General features: G+C 42.3%; 1 protein-coding gene across 1 annotated transcript in view; it reads left to right on the top strand.

Annotated features, from left to right (window-relative positions):
• strbp (spermatid perinuclear RNA binding protein) overlaps window positions 1–18,365 on the top strand; it is a 72,722-nt gene extending 54,357 nt beyond the window's left edge. The window contains exons 11-20 of the mRNA XM_031855419.1: window positions 84–181; window positions 1,315–1,420; window positions 2,082–2,165; window positions 2,780–2,988; window positions 4,176–4,328; window positions 4,577–4,711; window positions 5,364–5,504; window positions 5,894–6,041; window positions 6,439–6,492; window positions 12,124–18,365. Of these exons, the coding sequence (XP_031711279.1) occupies window positions 84–181; window positions 1,315–1,420; window positions 2,082–2,165; window positions 2,780–2,988; window positions 4,176–4,328; window positions 4,577–4,711; window positions 5,364–5,504; window positions 5,894–6,041; window positions 6,439–6,492; window positions 12,124–12,218 (1,223 nt within the window). The 3' untranslated portion in view covers window positions 12,219–18,365. The remainder of the gene's footprint in view (window positions 1–83; window positions 182–1,314; window positions 1,421–2,081; window positions 2,166–2,779; window positions 2,989–4,175; window positions 4,329–4,576; window positions 4,712–5,363; window positions 5,505–5,893; window positions 6,042–6,438; window positions 6,493–12,123) is intronic.
• The last annotated feature ends 4,191 nt before the right edge of the window (window positions 18,366–22,556 follow it).

The following is a 22,556-nucleotide window of genomic DNA, read 5'->3' as shown; positions in this document are numbered from 1 at the left end:
TGTGTGTGTGTGTGTGTGTGTGTGTGTGTGTGTGTGTGTGTGTGTGTCTGTCTGTCTGTGTCATCTTCTTTGGCTTCCCCAAGGTGGTCCAGGTTTACACGACCCATGTGAGAAAGAGTCAACAAACACACTAGCCAACATGACCGACCAGCAGGCTGAGGCCATTACCTACCGTGCACAGGTACACGCACGCGTACGCTTCTCCAGAAAGCGCTATGTGGTGCTGCATTTTAATGATTGGTGTGGGAAACTATTGCCATTGTAAGCCATAAATCCATCTCTGACACCCCGAGGACAGTGTTTGTGTGCATGCTCTTTGGGGCGTACGTGCCGTCATGTCCTTCTTCTCACACACACACACACACGCACACTCGACTGAGCAGGGCAGCCTCTGAGCCGCATGGCTTAGTGAATCCTGCCGTCCATTTCCTTTGAAGGCAGCCTGAACGAGGCTGGAATGTCAATGGGGATAATTGTATTCGAGCAGATACAAGAGCAGATATTAGAGAGGGAGCTGTTCTGTCAATGAGCTACACCAAGCCTCATGAATATCTGAGACACTGTACCTCCCTAATGGTTCTGTATTAGCAGAGCCACTGTGGTCCATTCTGCTTGTCTTTCTGATTGTTTGTTTGAGGATGTGTACACTAGATTGATAATGATAAATTAACACACACACATACTGGTCAGTATATCTTTGAGCACATACTAGATTCTCTGTGTTGCAAGATAACTAGTTTTTATAAACACGTCGACATTCATTAATGCACAGACCTGACCGACATTTAGTGCTCATTTACATATGTACACATGTGTCGATGTGCTTCTATGTTTAGACTTGGCATCTTAATATTTGTGAAGATGAATGAATCATTACATCAGCCTGAATATTCTAGATTAACTTCTTCTCTGTCTCAGTTATTCAACCAGAATGTGCCACCTTTGTCCTACATTAGCACAGCAGCTTTAATGAGAATGCGACCACAAATCTTCTATATATCTTGGATACGTACATGTAGCAAACTGCAGGGTGTTCATTTTGCATTGGTCTGTGTTATGATGGCTTTACTGAGTTACCTGGACGTCGTCTGTTTGAAGAAAGTGGGCATTTAGGAGGCAGGGAAGGCCTAAGAAACACTCTCAATTAGCATTATGGGAAATGTAGGATCTAACTTTCACTTAAGTGCATTACTAAATTGCTGGATTACCTCTATGCCAGTATATGAACAGCAAAGGATTTGACTATTAATGTCCATACTGTCAATAAAGTTCCTTCCAACTTTTCTTTATTTTCTCGTGTTTTACGTCCAACAGCATGCTCTCAGACTCATGGCGTTCGGGCAGATCTACAAGGTGTTGGAGATGGAGCCTCTTCCCTCAAATAAGCCATCGCAGAGATATCCTTGGTCTGATAAAGAAGGTGTGTCTGATTATCTGTCTGTATGTTTCCATTGTTTACTTTGTCTCTGTCTGTGAAAAGGCTTTTTTCGTCAGTCCGTCTTCCTTACATGAAACCTACAGCATTCAGGCAGATGGCTTTCGGTCATAGGTCGAACGTCCCGTCAAATCTTTTCACACATGACGTGACCTTTTGTGTTTTTTCTACACATCAGCACTGACGGCGCCGAATGAATGAATATTGCTGGCATGTGAAGCACCACAAAAATATGATGTTTAGCCTGTTTTCTTCCACTACGGTACTCGTGCGTAGTTCATTGAGGAGTCTTTCTGCTTATGTTCATTTTTGGCACATTTTCAAGGCGACTTTCGTGGAAAAATCGATTCAAGCCTTTTGGTTCCTCGTGGCGCTGACATGGCAAATTGCCAAAGTATTTACAGATTAAGGTGCATGCAAGAAAGAAGTTTATATGTCGTTCCCATCGTTTGACTTTTTGCTGGTCTGCCTGTCTATTCTGTTTATCTTGTCTGTGGGTGCTTCTTCTTAGCCTCCATTTCTCTTTTGTCACACATAAGTGCCTTTGTTTGTGTTTGTGTTCATGTTAACATCTCTTGTAGTCAATGATTGATTAGTAACTTTATGTATGTTTCTCTCCGGGTCTCTCTCTCTTGCTTTCTCTCAGGCTTAGGTCTGAAGAGGCCATACGAGGATGGAACAATGGATGACAAGGATCTCATCAAGAAGATGAAGAGGAATCTGAGGAAAGGTAAGAGAGGGAAGGAAAGAACATATAAGTGTTTGAATCTGTTTCTCATGCTTTTTCTGTTAATTCACACTAGTTATTTTACATTTTATTTTCATTCAAACCACTAAAAACAAAGCAGCACAATGCTTAGGGATGGAAGTAATCTTATTCTGTTGTCTGCAGACAAACATTGCTTCTCTCCTCCACTTCTATATTTTTCCCTGTCTGCTTCTCTCCACATTCCTTTCCATCTCTCTGAGCCAGATCAATAGTATATTGATTTCTAACGTTTTAGTAGGCCACCCAACCATCCCCAGCTCTTTCTTCATACAAGGAGAAGATGATCCACGCCTAATGGAGACAGAGAGGCATTTTTAGATATTGGCAAACACGAGGAAAGTGGTTGAAAGAGAGCGAAAATAGAGAGGCACCTTTTATTCATCATGAAAACAACCGTTGAGTGTGCTGAAAACCTTTTAGAAAATGTGATTTATTGCAAACAGTATCTCTGAATTGGCCCAGTCTGTCCAATTTCGGCTGAATAATTGGTACACCCCCTACAAAACCTTATTAAATCTGTCCTAATATGCTCTACTTTCTACTGTAACCATACCCCCTCCATTTCTTTGCATTAGTCCTGGACAGTAAAGCCATAGACTCCAACCAGCCAATGAACGCCCTGATGCGGTTGAACCAGATCCGGCCGGGGCTGCAGTATCGCCTGCTGTCCCAGTCGGGCCCGGTTCACGCTCCGGTCTTCACCATGTCGGTGGATCTGGATGGAACCATTTATGAAGCATCTGGATCCTCCAAGAAGACCGCCAAGCTCCACGTCGCTGTTAAGGTAAGCAGGAAAGGGAATGAAAAGGAGGGAAGTGTGTGCGTGTGCGTGTGTGTGTGTGTGTGTGTGTGTGTGTGGTATGCATGTGCAACTGACAGGAGAAAGAACATCCTCTCTGATTTAATTTGTGCTTATTTGGACATACTGTTCACAGAACAGCGAAATGATAAAAGACCCCATGAATAAAAAAAGAGATCATTTTGACTACCTGAAGAAATATCCAAGCTCCAGCTGCAGCCCAAACCTGTGTGTATCTATAAATATGTTTTTGTCTGTGTATATGTGTGTGTGTGTGTGTGTGTGTGTGTGTGTGTGTGGAGGGATGGAGGTGGGCAAATCCATGTAATCCCAAAGTGGTTGTGAACATAGAGGCTCTCCAGAGCACAGAGCCAGGCTAATCCGCTATCCGTACCATTTCCATAAAAGGCTCTTTCTCCCCCTTTTCCATTCTTCTTGTCACTGTCTTTCTTTTTCTCGTGTACTCACCTTTTGATCTCCCATTCTTTCTCTCATTGTATCTCTCTCTCTGCTGTTCTCTCTCACTGTATTGGCTGGTTTAGCAGCTGCAACACAATCACCCATTTGGGTCAAAAACAGTACCGACAGTATGTTATAATGTCTTTATTGTAACCATTGTGTGAATTAGATTAAAGTCTGTCATATCAGTACATGCAGTAGACTGCAGTATTGCTGCATCGGTAGAATTGCTTTGTTAAAATATAGTAATTTGTGTCGTTAACACATTTACGGATATGGTTGTATTTCCTGTCTAGGCACTCCTTTTCATTCTTATTGCCCGAGGTAGCAGCTCTCTTCCTTTATTAGCTGATAATGCCAATAAAGTCTGTTCAAAACAGAGCCATCACACACAAAGGGTTATAAATGTGCCGGTAGGAATTTGTTCTCATATTGTAAACTCTATCTCGTCCCATTTAGTGTTATTTTATTACATAGATTGTGTATAAGTACAGTGTGTTGTTGTTTTAGTCACTTTCACATCAATGACAACAACACACCAAAAGTAAATACATTAATTTAGGCCTGCACAATAGCAGCAAAATACAAATTGTTTTTTGTATAGTTTTTTAATCAGAAAAACTGTCGTAGCAAACGATCTAAGCTTTTATTTTTTTTTGTCTGCTTTCCTCCCAAATCCTTTTTTCCCTTTTAACATCATCTACCCTCTCTAGGTTCTCCAGGCGATGGGCTACCCGACAGGTTTTGACTCAGACCTGGACCCCATGAGTTCGGACGAGAAGTCGGACGGTGAGGGGAAGAGCGAGACGTCGTCACACACAAGCAATAACCCAGCACACTCCACGGACAGTTCCAACACAATGGAGGTGGGGATTGAGAAACGTGTGCAGATACACAAATGCTTACACAAAGTTCAAATCCTTTTAAATCCAAGTCTGAATCTGTAAGTGATTAAAATGTGACAGTCTCTCTGGTTTAAGGACATAGAAGGTATCCAAACTTTGTTGAATCTTCACGCTCAGTCTCCGAGGTTTACTGTCCACCGTGTGCTTTCTAATATAGCAAAGAAGATGTTTTTAAGTTAAATTACTTAAATAATCTTTTCACTCTCCAGGTGCGAACTCAGGGTCCCATACTGACGGCAAGTGGGAAGAACCCCGTCATGGAACTAAACGAAAAGAGGCGAGGCCTCAAATATGAACTCATCTCTGAAAGTGGAGGCAGCCACGACAAACGCTTTGTTATGGAGGTAAAAGCTTCATGTACACACACACACACACACACACACACACACACACACACACACACAGTCTGACTCTGATAAAAGATTACAAAACATGTAACAGATTGTGCAGCCATGACATATAATCCAAATAGTATAGAATAATATTTCACAAGTACACATGCCCATGCACTTTAGCCAGGGGGAGACACACACAGAGGCTAAGCCGCACACACACACACCCTCACACACTCAGAAACAGGCTGAAAACCGGCAACGTCAATCAGTCAACTTGGTTCCTGGAGCAGGGCTGTTCTCTGTGGGGTGTGTTGTTCTCCGACATGCCTGGCTGCTCCATCGCTCTGCTGATTGATTAGCAGGCCTACTTGACAGCAGGGCATCGCTAAACAAGCCAGGGTCCTGTTCAGCCAGGCTCGCTGGCTGACTCGCTGATGAGTCATGGGTCATGGGTCTTGGGCATGATTGTGGGATTGTTAGCTTTGACAGAGCTGCAACATAAAATATGAACCCACTAGTAGCATTTATGATTAGAATAGAAAATCCATTGTGGAAAAAATATTTTTTTGAGATTGCCCAAAATGCATTGTGTTCCTTTTTGTCTAACTCGAATCATAAAACATGCTCTGATTGACATTCTGTGTGTGTGTGTGCATGTCAGGTGGAGGTCGATGGACAGAAGTTTCGTGGGGCAGGCCCCAACAAAAAAGTAGCAAAGGCCAGTGCTGCTCTGGCAGCTCTGGAGAAGCTCTTCTCTGGTCCCAACGCAGCTGCAAACAAAAAAAAGAAGATATTGCCTCAGGTGAAGAGATCCACACATACAATACATACCAGATACAGAGGGCACTTACACACACAGTGAAACATACAATCGAAGCAATCTGTTATTCTCTTCCTTGACAGCCAAACTGTCAGTGCAGCTCTGTAGATGATAATGTTTAATAGTCTTTTGTGATCAGTCATCATCAATTCTGCAGAGCTGTGGGACAAGTGTCCAATCAGATCAATAATTATCTTATTTTGTCAATGAGCCAACAGATGTTTTAACAATGATGCATTAGAACATTGTCTTGTGTGTGTGTGCTTTATGCCTTATGTCTGTGCACCATATTTATGCAGAAATACCTCTTTTAATCTATGTATCTAAAAACTGTGTTTACCTTTTTCATTATGTTTGAAACACACTCATAGTGTGTCCGTATCCAGACTAAAGGAGCGCTGGCCGCGGCGGCAGCAGCAGCCTCAGCAGTAGCAGCTCAGGTAGCCAGAGGAAGAGGAAGAGCAGCCCTCGCAAGAGGACCCTTCGTCAGTGCAGCCGCACCTGGATACGTCACGCAAGGTAGCTAGAGGATAGCTGTGTGTGCTTTTGTTGTTTTTACTGAGGCAATAAGCTTTATATTTGTATATATATACAAAACTTTACATTTGTTGGATCCTCACATCAGGTTTTATTGAACATGATATTATTCATGACCCTTCCTTTTGATTTTTAATCAGAATTAATTACATTTCAGCTTATGTTGAACCTCCACTAATATATGACCCTGTTGTTTGTGACTGTACAGTATGTTGATCTTGTTAGGAAGGATAGTATAGCTTCCACTCAGACTCAGGTGCCTTACCCTGAACCTATAACTGTCTGCTAGAGTGCAGGACGACCAACATGTTGTTAAATGCAGCCTGGAATTACACAAGTCTGCAATTGAATTAGACGCTGTAACCTCTTTCGCCAACAGGCTTTGGGACACCGTATGGCTACAGCCCTGCTGCAGCAGCTGCTCCTGCATATGGTACGTGCTTCTTGTTTGTTAGCCTGTCAACCCGTTTTTACCCTCCTTCTACCATCGATAACCTTCTTCCACCTTCTGTCCTCTCTTATACATTTCCCTTCTAATCCTGCATAACGTCTAACTATTCATGGGTTGATTAATCATTCAGTGGGTTTATGTTATACCGCCAACGCTTCCTCGCCACTTCCTTTCAATTTAATTCCTCCCCTTTTCTCTAAATATACTTGATCCCATTCTAATCCAAGTTGTCGGGTTTGGCACGGAGTGTCAGTCACAAGTACACAAAGCCTAAACTGTTGCTTCTTTGTTACGCGCTGCAAGCTAATCAGTCTGTTCTTTGGCTAATTATCCGCTCACCACTTTGATCCTAATCTGCTTGTTGCCGTTCTCTTCCTCGTCTCTTCTGGTTGGATCACCGGTCTGTCCGTGAAGAGCTGCCATCGGTCTCAAGCTAGTCTCTCAAAAGAAACTGATCATAACCGTGATGACACGCGTACCTGCCTATCTTAGAATTGAAATGGAAAAAGAGTAGAAAACTGTACGATGAAACCACCTCTAACGAACTATACTAGCTCTTCTGGACTGATAGTAACCCCAACACATTCCTTTGCTGCATATATATTTCTGTTGAGATTAGCAGAACACATAGTGTGAGTTTGTCACTTTATCCGCCACTTAATTTAGGATAGGGTGATAGGAGCAGCCTTGCCACTGCAGCGCTGCTCCTGTCATATCACTGCTGCTCAGGGGTTTCCATGTCCTCACTGGGCTCTCTCTCTCTCACACACACACACACACACATGCATGGGCTAAAATCTATACTAATCCTTGACCTTTGACAGCAGAGGTATTGGTGCAAAATTCAGTCACACATGCGTCCCTCTTTCGGACAAGGTCATATTTACCACGACAGACTCGGCCTTGTGTAGCGTGTGCACACATGTAGCATCGGGAGGCCTTTCTGTCCATCCTGCAGCTTTGAGTTTGAATGGGTCTTATGTGCTATAGGAGAAACTGATCCGGGGCCCAAGGCACACGTCTGGTACCCTCCTGAGACCCCATCAGCCCTGAATATGAAGTGCGCCTTAGTAGTTCTGTTTATGGTGGAGCTCTGCATCCGTTTGGGGTGTTTCGTTTCAGTCCCTGGCATCTGCACAATTTTCACTGAAAAACTAAGAGTCCAACGGTAGTTTCTGCTTTAATCAACTAGAAAAATTTAAGCAACAGAATTATTTTGTTATGTTTGTTGATGGCCATGACATTCAAAATATTTGAGCAGGCATTCAGTAGGCTGCTTCATGCCTGGCCAATGAAAATACTTGGCAAATGAATGGGTGATTAAATGCCCTGTTTCTTCTGTGGGGGTGCAGGGCTCTAAACTAACTTTATTCCACAACGGAAGTAGCACAACATTTTGGAGCACCACCTAATCGACATGCAAGGCAACACGTTAAAATGTTTCATTTATTTTCTTTTTAATATAATAACAGTATTTCCGATGAATGCTTTAGTAGTGAATAGACAATTTACAGAAGTAGCAATGTGCTGTTTTATTTTAAAAGAAAAGTCACAAAGAGATGTGGTGCTTAAATTTAAAAAACAATCATTCAATTAAATCGTGCTTTTTTTAAACATAGACTTCAAAGAATAAATTCTGCGTTCGAAACGGATCAAATCGTGAGCTCAAAAGCAGCTACAGGAGTCAAACCCACCGCTATGAATAAAGTATGTCTGTCATCTTATCAAATGTGACATTCAAATGCATGCGTTCCAGATACTGGAAAAGTGCCTTTGTCTCTCTCGCTCTCTCTCTCTCTCTCACACACTCATTCACTCCGACTTCATCTCCCTCTCTCGGGTGAGCGCTGTCTGGAGGCAATATGCAATTACAACTTTCCAAACCGATGACTAATTGTTTTGGGATTGCTTGTGGCAGGGCTAGTGTCCACCTTCAGTCGCACTCTTGAAATCAATCTACACACCGTTGATAGATCCGAATTGGTACTTTTTAAGTACGTAATGAATGCCATTAGTGCCATCGCAAACCAGCACCCCAGTGTTGGTGTAACAGGACACACACACACACACACACACACACACAGAAGATTTAGTTTGGGGCGGGAGGTTATTTGCAAGTCACACTGGTGCTCCTAGTTAAATATTTAGGAGCACTGCCTCCAAAAATGGTCAGATAATGCGCCTAAATGGTCGCAGTCTGGAAGCTTTGGGTGATGAAGCATAAATCTTTGCGCACCGCGTGCCTCTCTGCCACCATGACTCATCAGTATACTCTATCACGTACCCTGGTGGGCGGTCAATGTGCGTTCAGCTGACCCTGAGCTGTAACCGCCTACAAGTAGGAAGAATGTCAATTCACTGCTATTTGAGAAAGAAAAGATACACGTGAAAAACTACAATTATACAATTGCTGGTTTGGACCCACCCAAACGATCTTTGGGTGGGCCCATTGGGGCTTACATTTGAATCGGAAGGAAGAAAAAAGGCACATGAAAACACAGGGAACTACTCCTTTTATCTTTTGGAAACAAAGCTTTCATCCTGTTTCCTGCTTTTTCTCTGTGCTCCGGCACCCGCAGCTGCTCTGGGCTTTCTTGTTGGCAAACACAATGCATTCTAGAATCCTGCAGGGCTCACTGGGACACCGGAACAGGATTTTGCATTACATCTCAGGACACAGCGCATTAGATCACTGAACATATACATTATGACTACAGGACAGTACCAAGCACAACTTCTCCTGCTCAACTGTCTCCTTTAAATAATTATTCCACTCTATTACAACGTGGGTCCTAGTTTTGTCCATCATGTCAATAATAACAACATTGTACTCACCATTGCTTAGATGTGGCAATGTGACATCATTGAAAAGAACCAAACCCCAGGTATGCCAAACTTATTTAAAAGACAAAACAAAGGAAACGTTTCAACGTTGACCTGCACTTCCCAGCAGCCAACTTGACATACGCACGGTGTACAATTCATTGAAAGGATTGCTAAAGCAACAGGAACAAGACCCAAGTTGTAATAAACCCAAATGAATGGTTAACCTTGGGCATTTGTTTTCTTCTCTTTCATTCTGAATTGCTCTCCTTCTCGGTTCCTCTAACCACCGACGAAGGGTGTCACTTTGTTTACTCACACACTTCCACTCCCCCTTAGGGGAGTGGAAGTTGTTGCCCTGGACTCATGCAGAGCTGTGCTCTTCTCATGTCTCCCCTCTAGGTTTGCCCAAGAGAATGCTCCTGTTGCCTGTCATGAAAATGCCTACCTACTCCATCCCCCACTACCACTTCTTTTAGCATTGGAGGCGCGCGCACACACACACACACACACACACACACACACACACACACACACAACGAGCGCTTTTTCATCCATACCAAACACTTTTATTCAGACCGTACAATTTGCTTTTTTTAAGAAGGGAAATGTTTTTCTACAATATCAATGATGGGAAGAGGATTAAAGACTTGAGCTGGAGAATTTTAAAAGCGATTTTTGCTTTTTGATTTCTTTCTGTTCCAAAAAAACTTTTTATGAATATGAAAAAATATCACAGGTTTAAGTTCTTAAGAGATAAAAACTTGTACTGTGAATTGTGACCTCATTCTTTGAGTCTAAATTATATATATATACATATATATATATTAGCCTTTTGTTATTGTTTATTCTTTGCTAGGAAGAGGAGCGCCTTTCACACAACACACACGTTCTCTGTAAAAAGAAAAGGAAATAATAAAGAGCTGTGTGAAGGAATAAATAAATAATAATGTTGACAAATGAATAAAGTGTATCTCCTATAAAAGCTGAACACTGCCTGGTGTTTATCTGATTTAAAGGCTTTAATCTGGTCAGAGATTTGCTGCAGTAGCAACTTTTTGTTTTGGGTTGGACGTTGACTATTTAGAGCAGTTATGTCACTGAACATGAGAAAGGAACTACCCAGTTTTTCAAGCTGCACAAAATACTGTGACCTAAACTTACATCAAGCTTTAATATTCCACCCTCATACATGCGCAAATTGAATTTCAAGCTTTCTACGTACCTCAGGGCTTCTCCTTATTTCCTTTTGACCCTCAGCTTATAGATATTCAGAGAGAAAGGCGAGAAGACAACGGATGAATTTAGAAAGCTCTTGTTAAATCCTGCATGTTGCATTCAGCTGCACGATCCCATTACCTAACGTGGATTAATGCCTGGCAGGTTTCCCACAGCTATCAGTGGAATCAACTACAGTATAAGCAGAGCCTTAATAGGGAGTCACATTAGCCGGCCGCAGCATCAATTATAGAGCTCCATACGATATCGTAGTTGGATTCAATTGGTTTAAAATGGCCCAAAAATAGTAAAGGCGTGTTACTTCTACATAGACCACTTCTATATCCCTATGTTTGTATGCCTCCGTGAACGCAATATCTCAGGAACACCTGGAGGGAATTGCATTACATCTGGCACAAACATCCACATGGACTCAAGGATCAACTGATAGTATTTTGGTGGCCAAAGGTCACTGTGACCTCACAAAACACATTAACTCAAGAAGTGATATGCTGTTTACGACACTTTCACACAAATGGCTAATAAGATAAAATGATGAAGTGATGACATGTTGGACAGACATGGATGTAAAACACAACTTGACGGGTTGGCTGAGATCTTACAGCTGTGAGCTGCTAATTCTCCTTATTGGCTTGTTGTCGGACATATAGATCCGATAACACCGCATGTCGACCACAAACATAAACTGTGGTGCACATTACAATCAAAAGCAGCAATAAGGGACCCACATGAATTAGTGTTTGAACTGTGTTTTATGTTTTACGCTTTAAAAAAGGATCATCACCAACTGAGGTGCTGCAACTTGGGCTCAAAACTATCCCTCTGGACTTAGACAATAAAGATCCACATGTTTGACATAAGAATGTCCTAATATCATGGGTAAAAACAAATATAAGAGGTAAAAAAAAGAATATACTCTGAAGGAGACAGTTATGATTGATGACCCAGCGAGAGATCATGACGTGATTACAGCCATGAGGCGCAGCCATTGGCTGAGAGGACCCAGTATGTTGTCCAGTCGTTGGTTGAGCTCCATCGAGTTGTCGTGAAACCTTTCAAATGCTATTTGTCTGACATCACCAAAGCTTTACTTCAATCTCACATGCTTGAAGATTAATTTCCAGCTGTTGTATTCTGTGTTTATTTTCTGTTATTCTTCTGTTCCGTTATAATCTGTTTTTATGAGTTTAAACATGTACTTTGCCTTACCGGCGTCTCATGTCATGTTCAGCCTTTACATCGTTTGATTAAATACATGTTATTAGGCTATATCACTTAGCTCCACATGTATTTTTAATTCATCCGTTCATTTTCTGCTGCTTCTCTGGGACCTGGACCAGTGACAGCAAACCGCCATTCCCCAGCGCTCACTCGTGGACTCGCTCTGCAAAAGTCTGGCAGTGTGTGGTCATGTGTTTTGGGGAAGTGGCTTTGGAGGAATGGGATGTGTATATATATCTAGAGATGATGTATATGGATGATATAGTTGAACGTGTGTGTGTGTAGTAATCGATCATGCTCTATTTGTCTCTGTTCTTGAACTCCCTGCAGGTGGTCTTTTCATTGACAATCCCTTTTACCAGCCGCGGACCCTCGCTCCTTTTATCATTCATCTGGGTCCCCAAGATCTCTTCTCTGACTTCTAGGGGCCGCAGGTTGTTGGATACTCTCTTCACCTTGTCTGTATACGCGGGACACCTGCTTTTTCTGTCCGTCCAAGCGGGCTGCCTCTCTATCCAGGTGACGGACTCGTCGATCCAAAACTGTTTCCGTTCGATCAGTCCGCTGGGGGGGATGAAAAAAAAGAACGTTCTGCCCGACAGCAGCGACAGATCTCAACTACTAACCGAGAGGCTCATAGCTCCTGTCTTTGTTTTTCCCTCTACTCTCCACCCAGATTATCACTTCAGAGGAGAGAAACCACACGAAGCAATACTCGGATTTTACGAGAAACGTTCAGCTGCGACTGTGCGAGGCTGGGCTGGATTTCTTTCTTATAGCAATACACCAGAACTCCTCCCTATCAGCTTACTTACTTGAGAAGAAGTGAATGTCCGACGGAGTTTTACCCAACACAGCATTGCAATAGCTCATTCTGATTGTATATTCATCGTGTGTGTGTGTACGTGTGGCTATAACATGACTATATACACATCTATGTATGGTGTATGTTTCTATAACGATGTGTTGACAATAACATTACTATATGACAATGTATTTATGTAAATATTCTATAAAATATAACTATTGTTGGTATAAAATATTTTAGAATTATAAAGTGAAATGTAACTGTAATATCACAGTATAGCTTTCTTCCAATTTTATATACACTGAGCAATTGAAGCTAGTTCTAGGAGATGCAATATTATCTTTGGTATTCATATTAACCGTTGCTGTTAGAATGATAACGCTTCCTTCTTTCTTTCCTCCTCTGTTCAAACTTTTCCTCTATCTTTGTATGTCTTTCTGAGCACGCGCTCTGCTGCCCGAGGTTTGTTTACGTGACCTGAACCAGAGGCGCTCGCTACTGAACACACTCATAACCCAATCACACCTGTGCACACACTCACACACACACACTTTTCCAGTCAGAAAGCACATTTTCTATAGTCTCACTGCTGGCAGGGAATACTGTTGTTACAAATACAGTACTGTATGTGTATAGTATATATGTGTATACTCTGATGTACGCGCTCCTCCATCTGCCATTAACACATGTTGGCGGACTCGCCCATCAACACACTCGGAACAATCGTCAGCTCTGTCCCGCATCGCCTTAGGGACCAAAAGCACAGCTCACTCACACGCATCACTGTTCCTTCTTTCTGCAAACACACACATTCAAACGCACACACACACACACACACACACACACACACACACACACACACATCCCTCCAGTCTTCTATGGCGCTACTCTACCGTACGGACAAGATGCTGCTGGTGGAAGATAGAGCTTTGTCAAAGGGCCTTCTCAATCAATGGGATAGACACAGCACAGACTACTGGCTAACTAATTAAAAGTATAGCCCGCAAAAATCTTCAAAAGTGGGACTTTGAAATGGAGTGGTTGGTGATGACACCTGGCTGCCCTTTGCCAGTCACAAGCTATGAAATGTGAGAAAAAGAAACCTAGCCGAAGCTGAGGTGGATTAAGGAATCTTCAACTAGGGATGCACCGATCAAACATGCCTTTTCAGTATCGACCACAGCAATCTCTGGCCTCGTGTTACAGTGCATTCAAACCATTCCAATAAGTTCCACACAGTGAGCTTTACAGATTTTACATTTAGACAAAAGTCTTGTATTGCTTTTTGGAGAGAGAAAGTTGTATTGGTGCATGCCTTGCTCCCGCCACTGTTTCAGACACTTCTGCAAAACCCCTCCGTAAGGCTGAGTGTGCTCTTGATGGAGCCGTGATGCTGAACTCTCGCACATTTGAAGGAAGCAAAATTAGCTTTTGAGGTCAAACGGTATATTGACTTTGTATTTTGAGACCGAAATCTGTCTCTTTCGAAGATTTGAAGCATCCTCGTGCAGTTAGTGTTCCTGCATTTTAAGGCACTGCTGCACTAGCTAGTCACAAGGTTGTTGAACTCTCATGGAGAGATATGAAGGAGAAGGAGTTTGGTTGGTTATCATTTTTAGTCTCAAATTACATGCATATTTCACTTGGTAGTAGTTCACCGTGTAGTCCTAGTGTCCTAGCTGCTTATTGCACGCATTATTTACGCACGTAGTAATTGGACTGAGAGATGAGATATTCCATTAAACTCTTAAGGGCTTTAATACGTTGGGTCTTATTTTGGGGTATTGTTGGAACCAAACAGGCGTCGCAACACTGTTCACACTAGCAGTCGCAGCATATGCACAGTACTCACTCAGCACCGTGTGGGATTTCTGCAGTTCTCTGTGGTGCGTACATGCTTCTGAAAGCTCTTCATCGGTTATTTATTTTTATTTTTAGCCTTTAATCGAGACGAGGTGTCAGTCAGTGGGGGCAGAATCAAACAGAATGTGCTTCAAAGGGCTTTCCCCCCCCCCCCCCCTCACAGCTGCATTGATCTGGGCACCAGTTTGATCTCACGTGTTTGTGTCTGCTTTGATTCAACAAAAACAACATCTGAGAATTAGACTCACTCGGGCCCCTAAGCCTATTTTTCAAGAGAAAAAGTAAAATTGCAGTTCGATCTAACGACACCCCTGAGCCGGCAGCAACGACAATTCTGCAGCTTTTCTGTCGATGGAATAAAGTTGTGCAGTCGGAAATTGGAGGTAAAGGGAAGGATATCCTGTTCTTCCTCCAGTTGAGCCATTTGTGTTTGAACAGCTGGTTCCTCAACTGAAACAACTGGACTCATCCACACAGTGTGTTTGTGTTATTGCAGCAGCCACTGTACTCCCGATTGAGAAATTTGTTTAGCTATTCCAAGCATTTTCCCATCAATTCACAGAGCACCTCCGGTCGTCTCATCTCATCCCAGAGAGGCACTGCTTTGACATTCTGCTGTGAGATTCACGTGGAGGTGAATAACTTGGAGACGGACCTTCTCTATCAGCTAGGAAGTCATCATAATTTCCCCTCTGCCCTCGCTCCGTCTTTCTCTCTCTTCCTCTGTCCAGATGGCCCACATTAATAAGGCAGACAGTCATACCTCAGTGCGCAACCATTTCATTTCCCCTCAGACTGAACAGACACACAGGAGGAGTCACCCTGACTACTGACCCTGTCCTCTTGGTCTGTTGGCTGGACGGTCACGTTCAGATGAGAGCTCAGGGAGACATAGTCGGTCTCAAACCCCCGGCACAGACGGTCTGGTAGGACTGTGGAGGTTTGGGAGTTGTTGTCTTCTCGTTAGGCAGGTCCTGCATGTGTGTGTTTCCTTGTTAGGCTTTACAATGAAATGTTTAGGAAAATAGCATTCTACCGCTTTTTACCATTACCTGAAAGTCCCTCCCAGTTTAATGAAAAATATATACTCAAACTATCCGTATGCTTTGTGGTGTAATCGGGATTATCGCAGGAAAAAAAAGAAAAAGCAAGTCAATATTTTTGTTCTTTAAAAGTATATATTTAGTGATGATTTAGAGAAAGCATGACGAACAAAGAGGAGAAGGAAAGTAAAGCTGCTCCTTTCATAAACCATATTTAAAAAAGCTTTATTCGGCAGATAGTTTCCAGCTGTGGTTCCCATATTGCACCAACAGGAAGATGACAATACCAGCCGTACTCCACTATGAAATGTCTCAATAGAAAACAGTACTCTTCACCTGAAGACGAATGCTCTAGGTAGCCCCGTTTGAAGGCTTGGACTGTCATCACTTATGTAGAACTTTCCTAGAGAGTAGTGGTTGTTTGTGCTGGACTCGGGTCCCGGTCAGTTTTCTGATGGATGTTCTTCCGGCTCCAGTGTTCCCTAGAAATGTCTCTTAAGAGATCTCTATGAAAGAGGAAAACAGGCAGCCATTGTAAACATCTACACTTTCACGCACACACCGCCCCTCCGTGGGCGTTTCACAACTACACCTTCAGATCTAAGAAGCACAAAACACACACACACAAACAACACACACACACACGCGCATTGTTCTCAGGGCCACCTGACACACGCACACACACAAGCATGCAAATAGGCACACATGTAATCATAAATGTAAATATTCTGTAATATCAGCATTCACTGTCAATAACAGCCGAGCACATTGAGACAGCGTGACATTGTTTGCTTTGTGGTTTCTGTGTTACACGTAACATTGTACTGTATGTAGTGAGAGGTACACAGGTGGTAAGGCCTTGTTTGTCCTTTAGGATTTGAGCCATGCGTAGCTGAGGGAACGCATCTCCCCCGTCTGTCATGTTGGTGCATTATAGCGGGCTGTCCGTAGCGCCGTATGTAATGGATTTTACTTTTGCCTTTTGGAGAAACAGCAGTTATCTGTGAACAACTCGAGCTTTGCTGACAGGAGAGAAGAGGAAGGAAAGAGAACTTTTTTTTGGCAACCCATGCAGGAGCTTTGCGCATTTAGATGCTGCAATATGTTCAGTACTTAAAGGGTTCTGGGTGCCGAGTTGCCAGGTAACGTCAGCGTTTTGGACTTGCTTTGGAGACTGTCGGGCCCGTTTTCCCCTAAGGCACCGCTTCATCCCCCTGCCAGGTCAAATGTTAAAGAGGAAAGAGAATGACAGTTGGGAAAACGGGTTCTGGTTTGTTCTGCGGATCGGGATTTATCCAAACACCAAAGACTCTGAAACCTTTGTTGCACAAATCTAATCATCCCGGCAGTCTCAGAAGTGAGAAAGCAATAGGTTTTGTGATCTGATATTCACCGTCAAGACGGTTATGAGATATCAGGCAAAAAGAAAAGAAATCTCCTCCTGTGTGACAATGAAGGAAATCTGTGTCTCGCTCATTCTTGCATTGGCACAGAGAGTAAGGTCTTAAGTCTGGGGGTCCTGCTAAATTTCTCTTGAAGCAGAAGGAAAAAGAGCTGCAGAATGAGCCTGAAAGTTCATCCGCGGACCGCCCTGAACTCTGCAGAGCAGCAGAAATAGATCCGGGATCACGTTTCCACTGCTGAGGCAAAGCGAACCAGACTAACTGCTGAACACATCAATTTCTTCTGGGTGTGTGTGCATGTGTGTTGTCGGGGTGGGGCGAGTGTGTTTGTCTGGCAAGCACATAAACCGGAGGGTCATGGGAAGCTATTTCACACCCATATGCATGCACACACACACACACAAACACACAATATGGCAGTCACATTAAGCATGTTGTCGCATACTTCCTGGTCATGGTCCACCGATTGTTTAAGTCTAATATCCTCCTGATTAACGATCGCAGCATTTTGGTTGGGAATGTACTCTGTTGTTCTAGTGATTGTAGAGTAGAATGTATTTACTCATAGAAAGAGTAAACTTGCTTTTTTGTAGAGAAGCATATATACAGAATATATATGGATACATACATATATATACATCTATATATCTTTTGAGCTACTTGTGTGTGTGTGTGTGAGAGTTGTTTTGGGCGCATCCTCCTGTAGGATTCATATTTCTTTCCCCCTGAATTTTTATTTATAATGTTCTGACAAAAGTAGTGTCTTACGAGTGATGAGTGTTTACTTTTTCCTGTAAATATGATTTATTTTATTTGATTATATTTTTGACCAAAAAAAAAAGGGGATTAAAAAGAAACTGTTTCACGACGCTGCCTATGAATCTATGAAGTGATTATCTGTCCGCGGAATCTGTTTGTGAAATGTAACGACGGCAGGGTGGGAGTCTCACGGGTGAACAGATCGAGGCCAATGACAGTGAATGAGCGCGGGGGGGGGGGGCGGGGGGGGGTCACTCGAACTCGCTGTGTTGATCGTTTTTGATTAGTAGTAACATTTACAGCAGTGACAATCTGTGGTTGTCACTGTTTTTAACATAATCTATGCTTGACCAACTGAAAATAAATCTGAGAAAGTGCTGAATCTCTATATGGGAGTATCTGTTTTTTAATAGTCTCTAAAAAAAACCTGATGAACTGACCCATTACACTACAGGGCATGACACGAACTACAACACATCAGCAGCATGCACACAAGTTTGGAAGATAATAGCACAATTTCTTTGACATTGATTGTATGGAAGTATTGGAAAGAATATGGCACATTTCCTGATTTTAGGAATACACGGAGAGACGGAACAAACCTAAGAAGACAATAGAAATTGTTAATATGACACTTCCTCTGTATAACAATGCAGATTTGGGCTCCCGGCAAAAAGCTTCATGTCGCTCATAACATTAAGTTTGCACACGGCCTGCATTTTGGTGTGCTTTTCAATGACACATTGACACACTTCATTAGAGTTCCTCCTTAAACGGCCCACGTTGCTACATTCTGACACTTGATAGTGACAATACTCGTGTCGTCATGTCAAACTGTGATCACAGCGTCGAGGGTCGTGAGCGACAATTGCCAAGTTTGTCCTGAGAAGAGTTTCAGCACACGAGCTGTCCGTCATGTTTAGAGCAGCACTGCTGACGTTTGAGTCCAAGTATCAAGTGACATCTCCAGCAGTCAACACCGCCAGAAGACGGCCACAGCTGCCAATCACAGCTGCCAAGCAATGAGTGTGTGTCTGAGAGAAAGCAAACGGCACAGAGAGGATGAAGATTAAACCGTGCTCAGCAGATTTTGGTGGATTGCGTCAAATGTGGCAGTTTTTTTTACTACACACATTTTTTTTTTAAGTATATTTTTTCCTTGAAAGTGACAAAAAAATGAGGGTAATATGGTTTGAAGTGTCAACAAAAAAAAAAAAAAGAATGTAATACTACATGTTCATGTCAATTCCCATAAACGATCCAAACTAAAATGCTTTCTATAACAATAAAGCTCACCGTGCTTTGCTTATGATGGGAAATTAACGGAAGCAGAACTATCGGATCCCAATTTGATGGTAAAACTTGACCGTGTACTTATTCTCACACGAAGGTATGTACATGCTAACCTGGGAATCCGCTAAGAAGCAGCATACCAGAGGCATGTGTATGCGTGGGCCAGGTTCATACACTGTAGGGCAATAAATTACTTGGACGACCCGTTTTGTATTTCAGTCGGTAACATGAAGCTGTGATTATGCTCACAAATTAGATCTGTTTGACAGGCTTGCCTCCCTCCACATGACACCAGCGCCTGTTTATAGAAAACACTGCTGGTGAAGATTTGACGAGACCTATAAACAAAGTAAACCAATATCAATGCAAGTCAACAGCTGTCTGGAAACATCCTTGAAAAGTAGCATCTGCTCTGGATAAAATTGTCAATCCGCAAGTTCCCTTTTTTCCATCAAAAGTGTCCCTGAAACTGATTCCTACGATGGTTCATGCTGTTATAGCTGCATGGACAGAAATTCATTTGCAGACATGAATTAGTTTGGTAATATGTGTAATTTAGTCATTTGTTGTGACAGCAACAACAACTACAACAGGATTTTCCAACCAGCGGGTAGAACATGAACGAAACCGAGGCGGAAGCCCCGTCTGTCCTGACCTGTAGACGTGTAGGCCTGCTATACTGAAGGCCTTTCCTTTACACTGGTGACTCTTTACAGCCATCTGCAGTTATGTTTTATCATGTTTATGAGAATTGACATGACAATGTAGTATTGCATTCATTTTTTTTGACACTTCAATCCACATTCCATCTGCTGTGTCTAACTGGAGTGGTGTGGCTCGCTGGATCGGCTGGTTAAAGTTTGTGCAACCAGCATCAGACTGTCGTACACAGCTACAGAACCACTCCGGGTTAATGTGCACATCAGGATTAGGCCGACCTCTGCAGGTATGTTGAATTGGCTGTCTGAGAAGCAGCAAAGAGGACGGCAGGTGTGTTTAGACTGGAATATTAGATTTATTCAGAAACTTTTAGGATTGAAGATGGAACATGAAAGCAGAGGAATGGAAGCAGAGATTATATTACACCGATTTATTCATCAAACATTTCATTTTGTTATTGAAGCTGTTTTGACAAAAACGAGTAAATAGATTATTTTAAATTTCCTCTCATCTGGTGAGGAAAGAGCCTGGAAGGCGTTCAAATCAGGGAGCGTTGTTTTGATTAAATACAGCTGTCACAATTTAAACAGATGTAAACATTCCATAACAAGACTAGTGTGACCACAGCAATAATACATGTAATACCACGATGAAGCTATATGGTAAGCAGATGCCAAAGATGAAGAAAAGAACGTTTCTTTCCCAAAGAAAACCCTCAGGCTTATTCTCCATTCAGAGGGAAAGGATTTGGACACAGCTGAGAAGTGTAAATTTTTTTTTATATCCAGACATAATATCTTTTCTGAACAGGTGGAGGCTCTGCTTTGTTCACACTCCTCTCCTGAACAAATGAGATTACAGCGACGAGACTAACGCGATTCAAAGCTCAGGACTTCCCCTTCAAGCAGCCAAATGTCAACACACCGTGTGTTAAAAAGAGGAAAGGTTAGTGTGTCTGTGTGTGCAAAAGAGAAAACGTGCTGTATTCTGTGGTGGAGCAAACATTTAAAGTGTCACCAGACCCCTTCCCGGGCCCATTGTAGCTGCTATCCTACTAGGATGGGTTCAATTCAGAGGCTTTATTTCACTGCAATGTTCTTGGCCCGTGTTCTTTCTTTCTAAGAACTATGCCTAACAGTATATACAAACACTGTAGCTTTTCTTCAATGGAAATGATGTACATGATACGTAAACATTTATGTATCAAAACAATCTCTACTGTGATGTAGCCCTATTATAGAGTCAACTTTTGAAAATCTAAATGATCTAAAACTTTGTATTTATCTATTTATTTTGCAAAACTGTTTATAAATCAGGATCTATTTACAAGAATGTGAAGGTGTATGTATTAACTCCTGCAGAGAGCGGCGTCCAGGAGGAGGAAAGACCACGCGCTCATGGCAGAAGAGCCGGTCGCTGCTTTTTGGATGCAAACTGGTTCATCCCTTCACCCCAACGCTGCAAGGGAAAACTGTCTGGGAAACACAAAGAGAGAATTTTTGTACCAAAAAGACTTTCATCTTGGAAGATATACTCACATGATTTGTTGAAATGTCATAATTGGCTATAGAAGTCATTTTCACAAGAGCCAAAAACTGTGGATTTGGTCCACCGTCTCTAACATTGTAATTGCACCAGGGATCTGTTTTGTATGGAAACTGGGGGAAAGTACAGCGACTAATGTACACATGGGTGTGTGAATAATGTTTGAAGACAAAATTGTGAACTTATCCTTTTAGAATGTACCTCAAAAGTGAACCTACATTATCTTCTTAGTTACTTTTGACATCTGAGTTTAAACTTGTCAAAGTTGCCGGTAGCTAAAGCGACATGAGTTCAGCGTGTGTGTCGGTAGTCAGGAGATTAAGTGACAGAGAGTTCAGCAGGTTGTTGGGGGGCTCTACGGTCCAAATAGCCCCCCACTGCCCATAACACACACACACACACATACATTGAGTTTCATCCCTGACCTGCAATTCATCAACGTTTGACCCGAACAGCAACCAAAGACGGCTATCCCGTCAGCATTCTACCTTTGCATTTTACTCTGTTGCTGCCTTGCTGGTTGTATTTATAGCTCTGTAACGCAGGACTGAAAGAGAAGGGGGGGGGGGGGGCGAGCTGATTGCATAATGCTGATGCTTGTTACCTTCAGGTACTGGGTTTCCAACTCGTGCCGCCTGCTGCTTAAGAGAAGAGAGATAGAACAGGGTCAGGAAATAGTACAGACGGTGAGGATGAAAATAGTCCCATTTTTAAGTAAGGCATCACAATATGTTAATTCAGCTCATGCCGAAAGATGTTATAGCACCAAAAGATAGAAAATTGAGAAAGCGTGTTTATTGTGTGTGTGCTTAAATGCTGAGATTAAAATGATATATTTAGACTTAATCCTACTCTACTGTATGCACTCAATTTAGAGCAAGGTCTTTGCTTTTAATTTGTACAGTATATCGCATAACTCTGAGCTTAATTCAATATCCAAACGATGGATTTCTCCGGGCTGATTCTTTCAGCTGAGATCAGATCTATACAAACCAAACAGACTGACGCACTTTAAATGTCACAACACACCAGGTGGTGTATTCAGTTTAGGTCACAATCGCACTTTCAAAATGAATCATTTTGTTTGTCAAAATACTTAACATGACTTTTTTTTACCATTTTCGTCATAATTTATTCAACATGCTATACTATGACTTTATTCAACATGCTATACTGTGACTTTATTCAACATGCTATACTGTGACATTATTCAACATGCTATACTGTGACTTTATTCAACATGCTATACTGTGACATTATTCAACATGCTATACTGTGACTTTATTCAACATGCTATACTGTGACTTTATTCAACATGCTATACTGTGACTTTATTCAACATGCTATAGTATGACTTTATTCAACATGCTATACTGTGACATTATTCAA

Source organism: Anarrhichthys ocellatus, unplaced genomic scaffold (genome assembly GCF_004355925.1).
Source record: "Anarrhichthys ocellatus isolate YVR2014 unplaced genomic scaffold, GSC_Weel_1.0 scaffold16, whole genome shotgun sequence".
In the NCBI taxonomy this organism is placed as follows: domain Eukaryota; kingdom Metazoa; phylum Chordata; class Actinopteri; order Perciformes; family Anarhichadidae; genus Anarrhichthys; species Anarrhichthys ocellatus.
The sequence above is the reverse complement of the archived record's forward strand: the minus strand, read 5'-3'. Positions and strand labels throughout refer to the sequence as shown.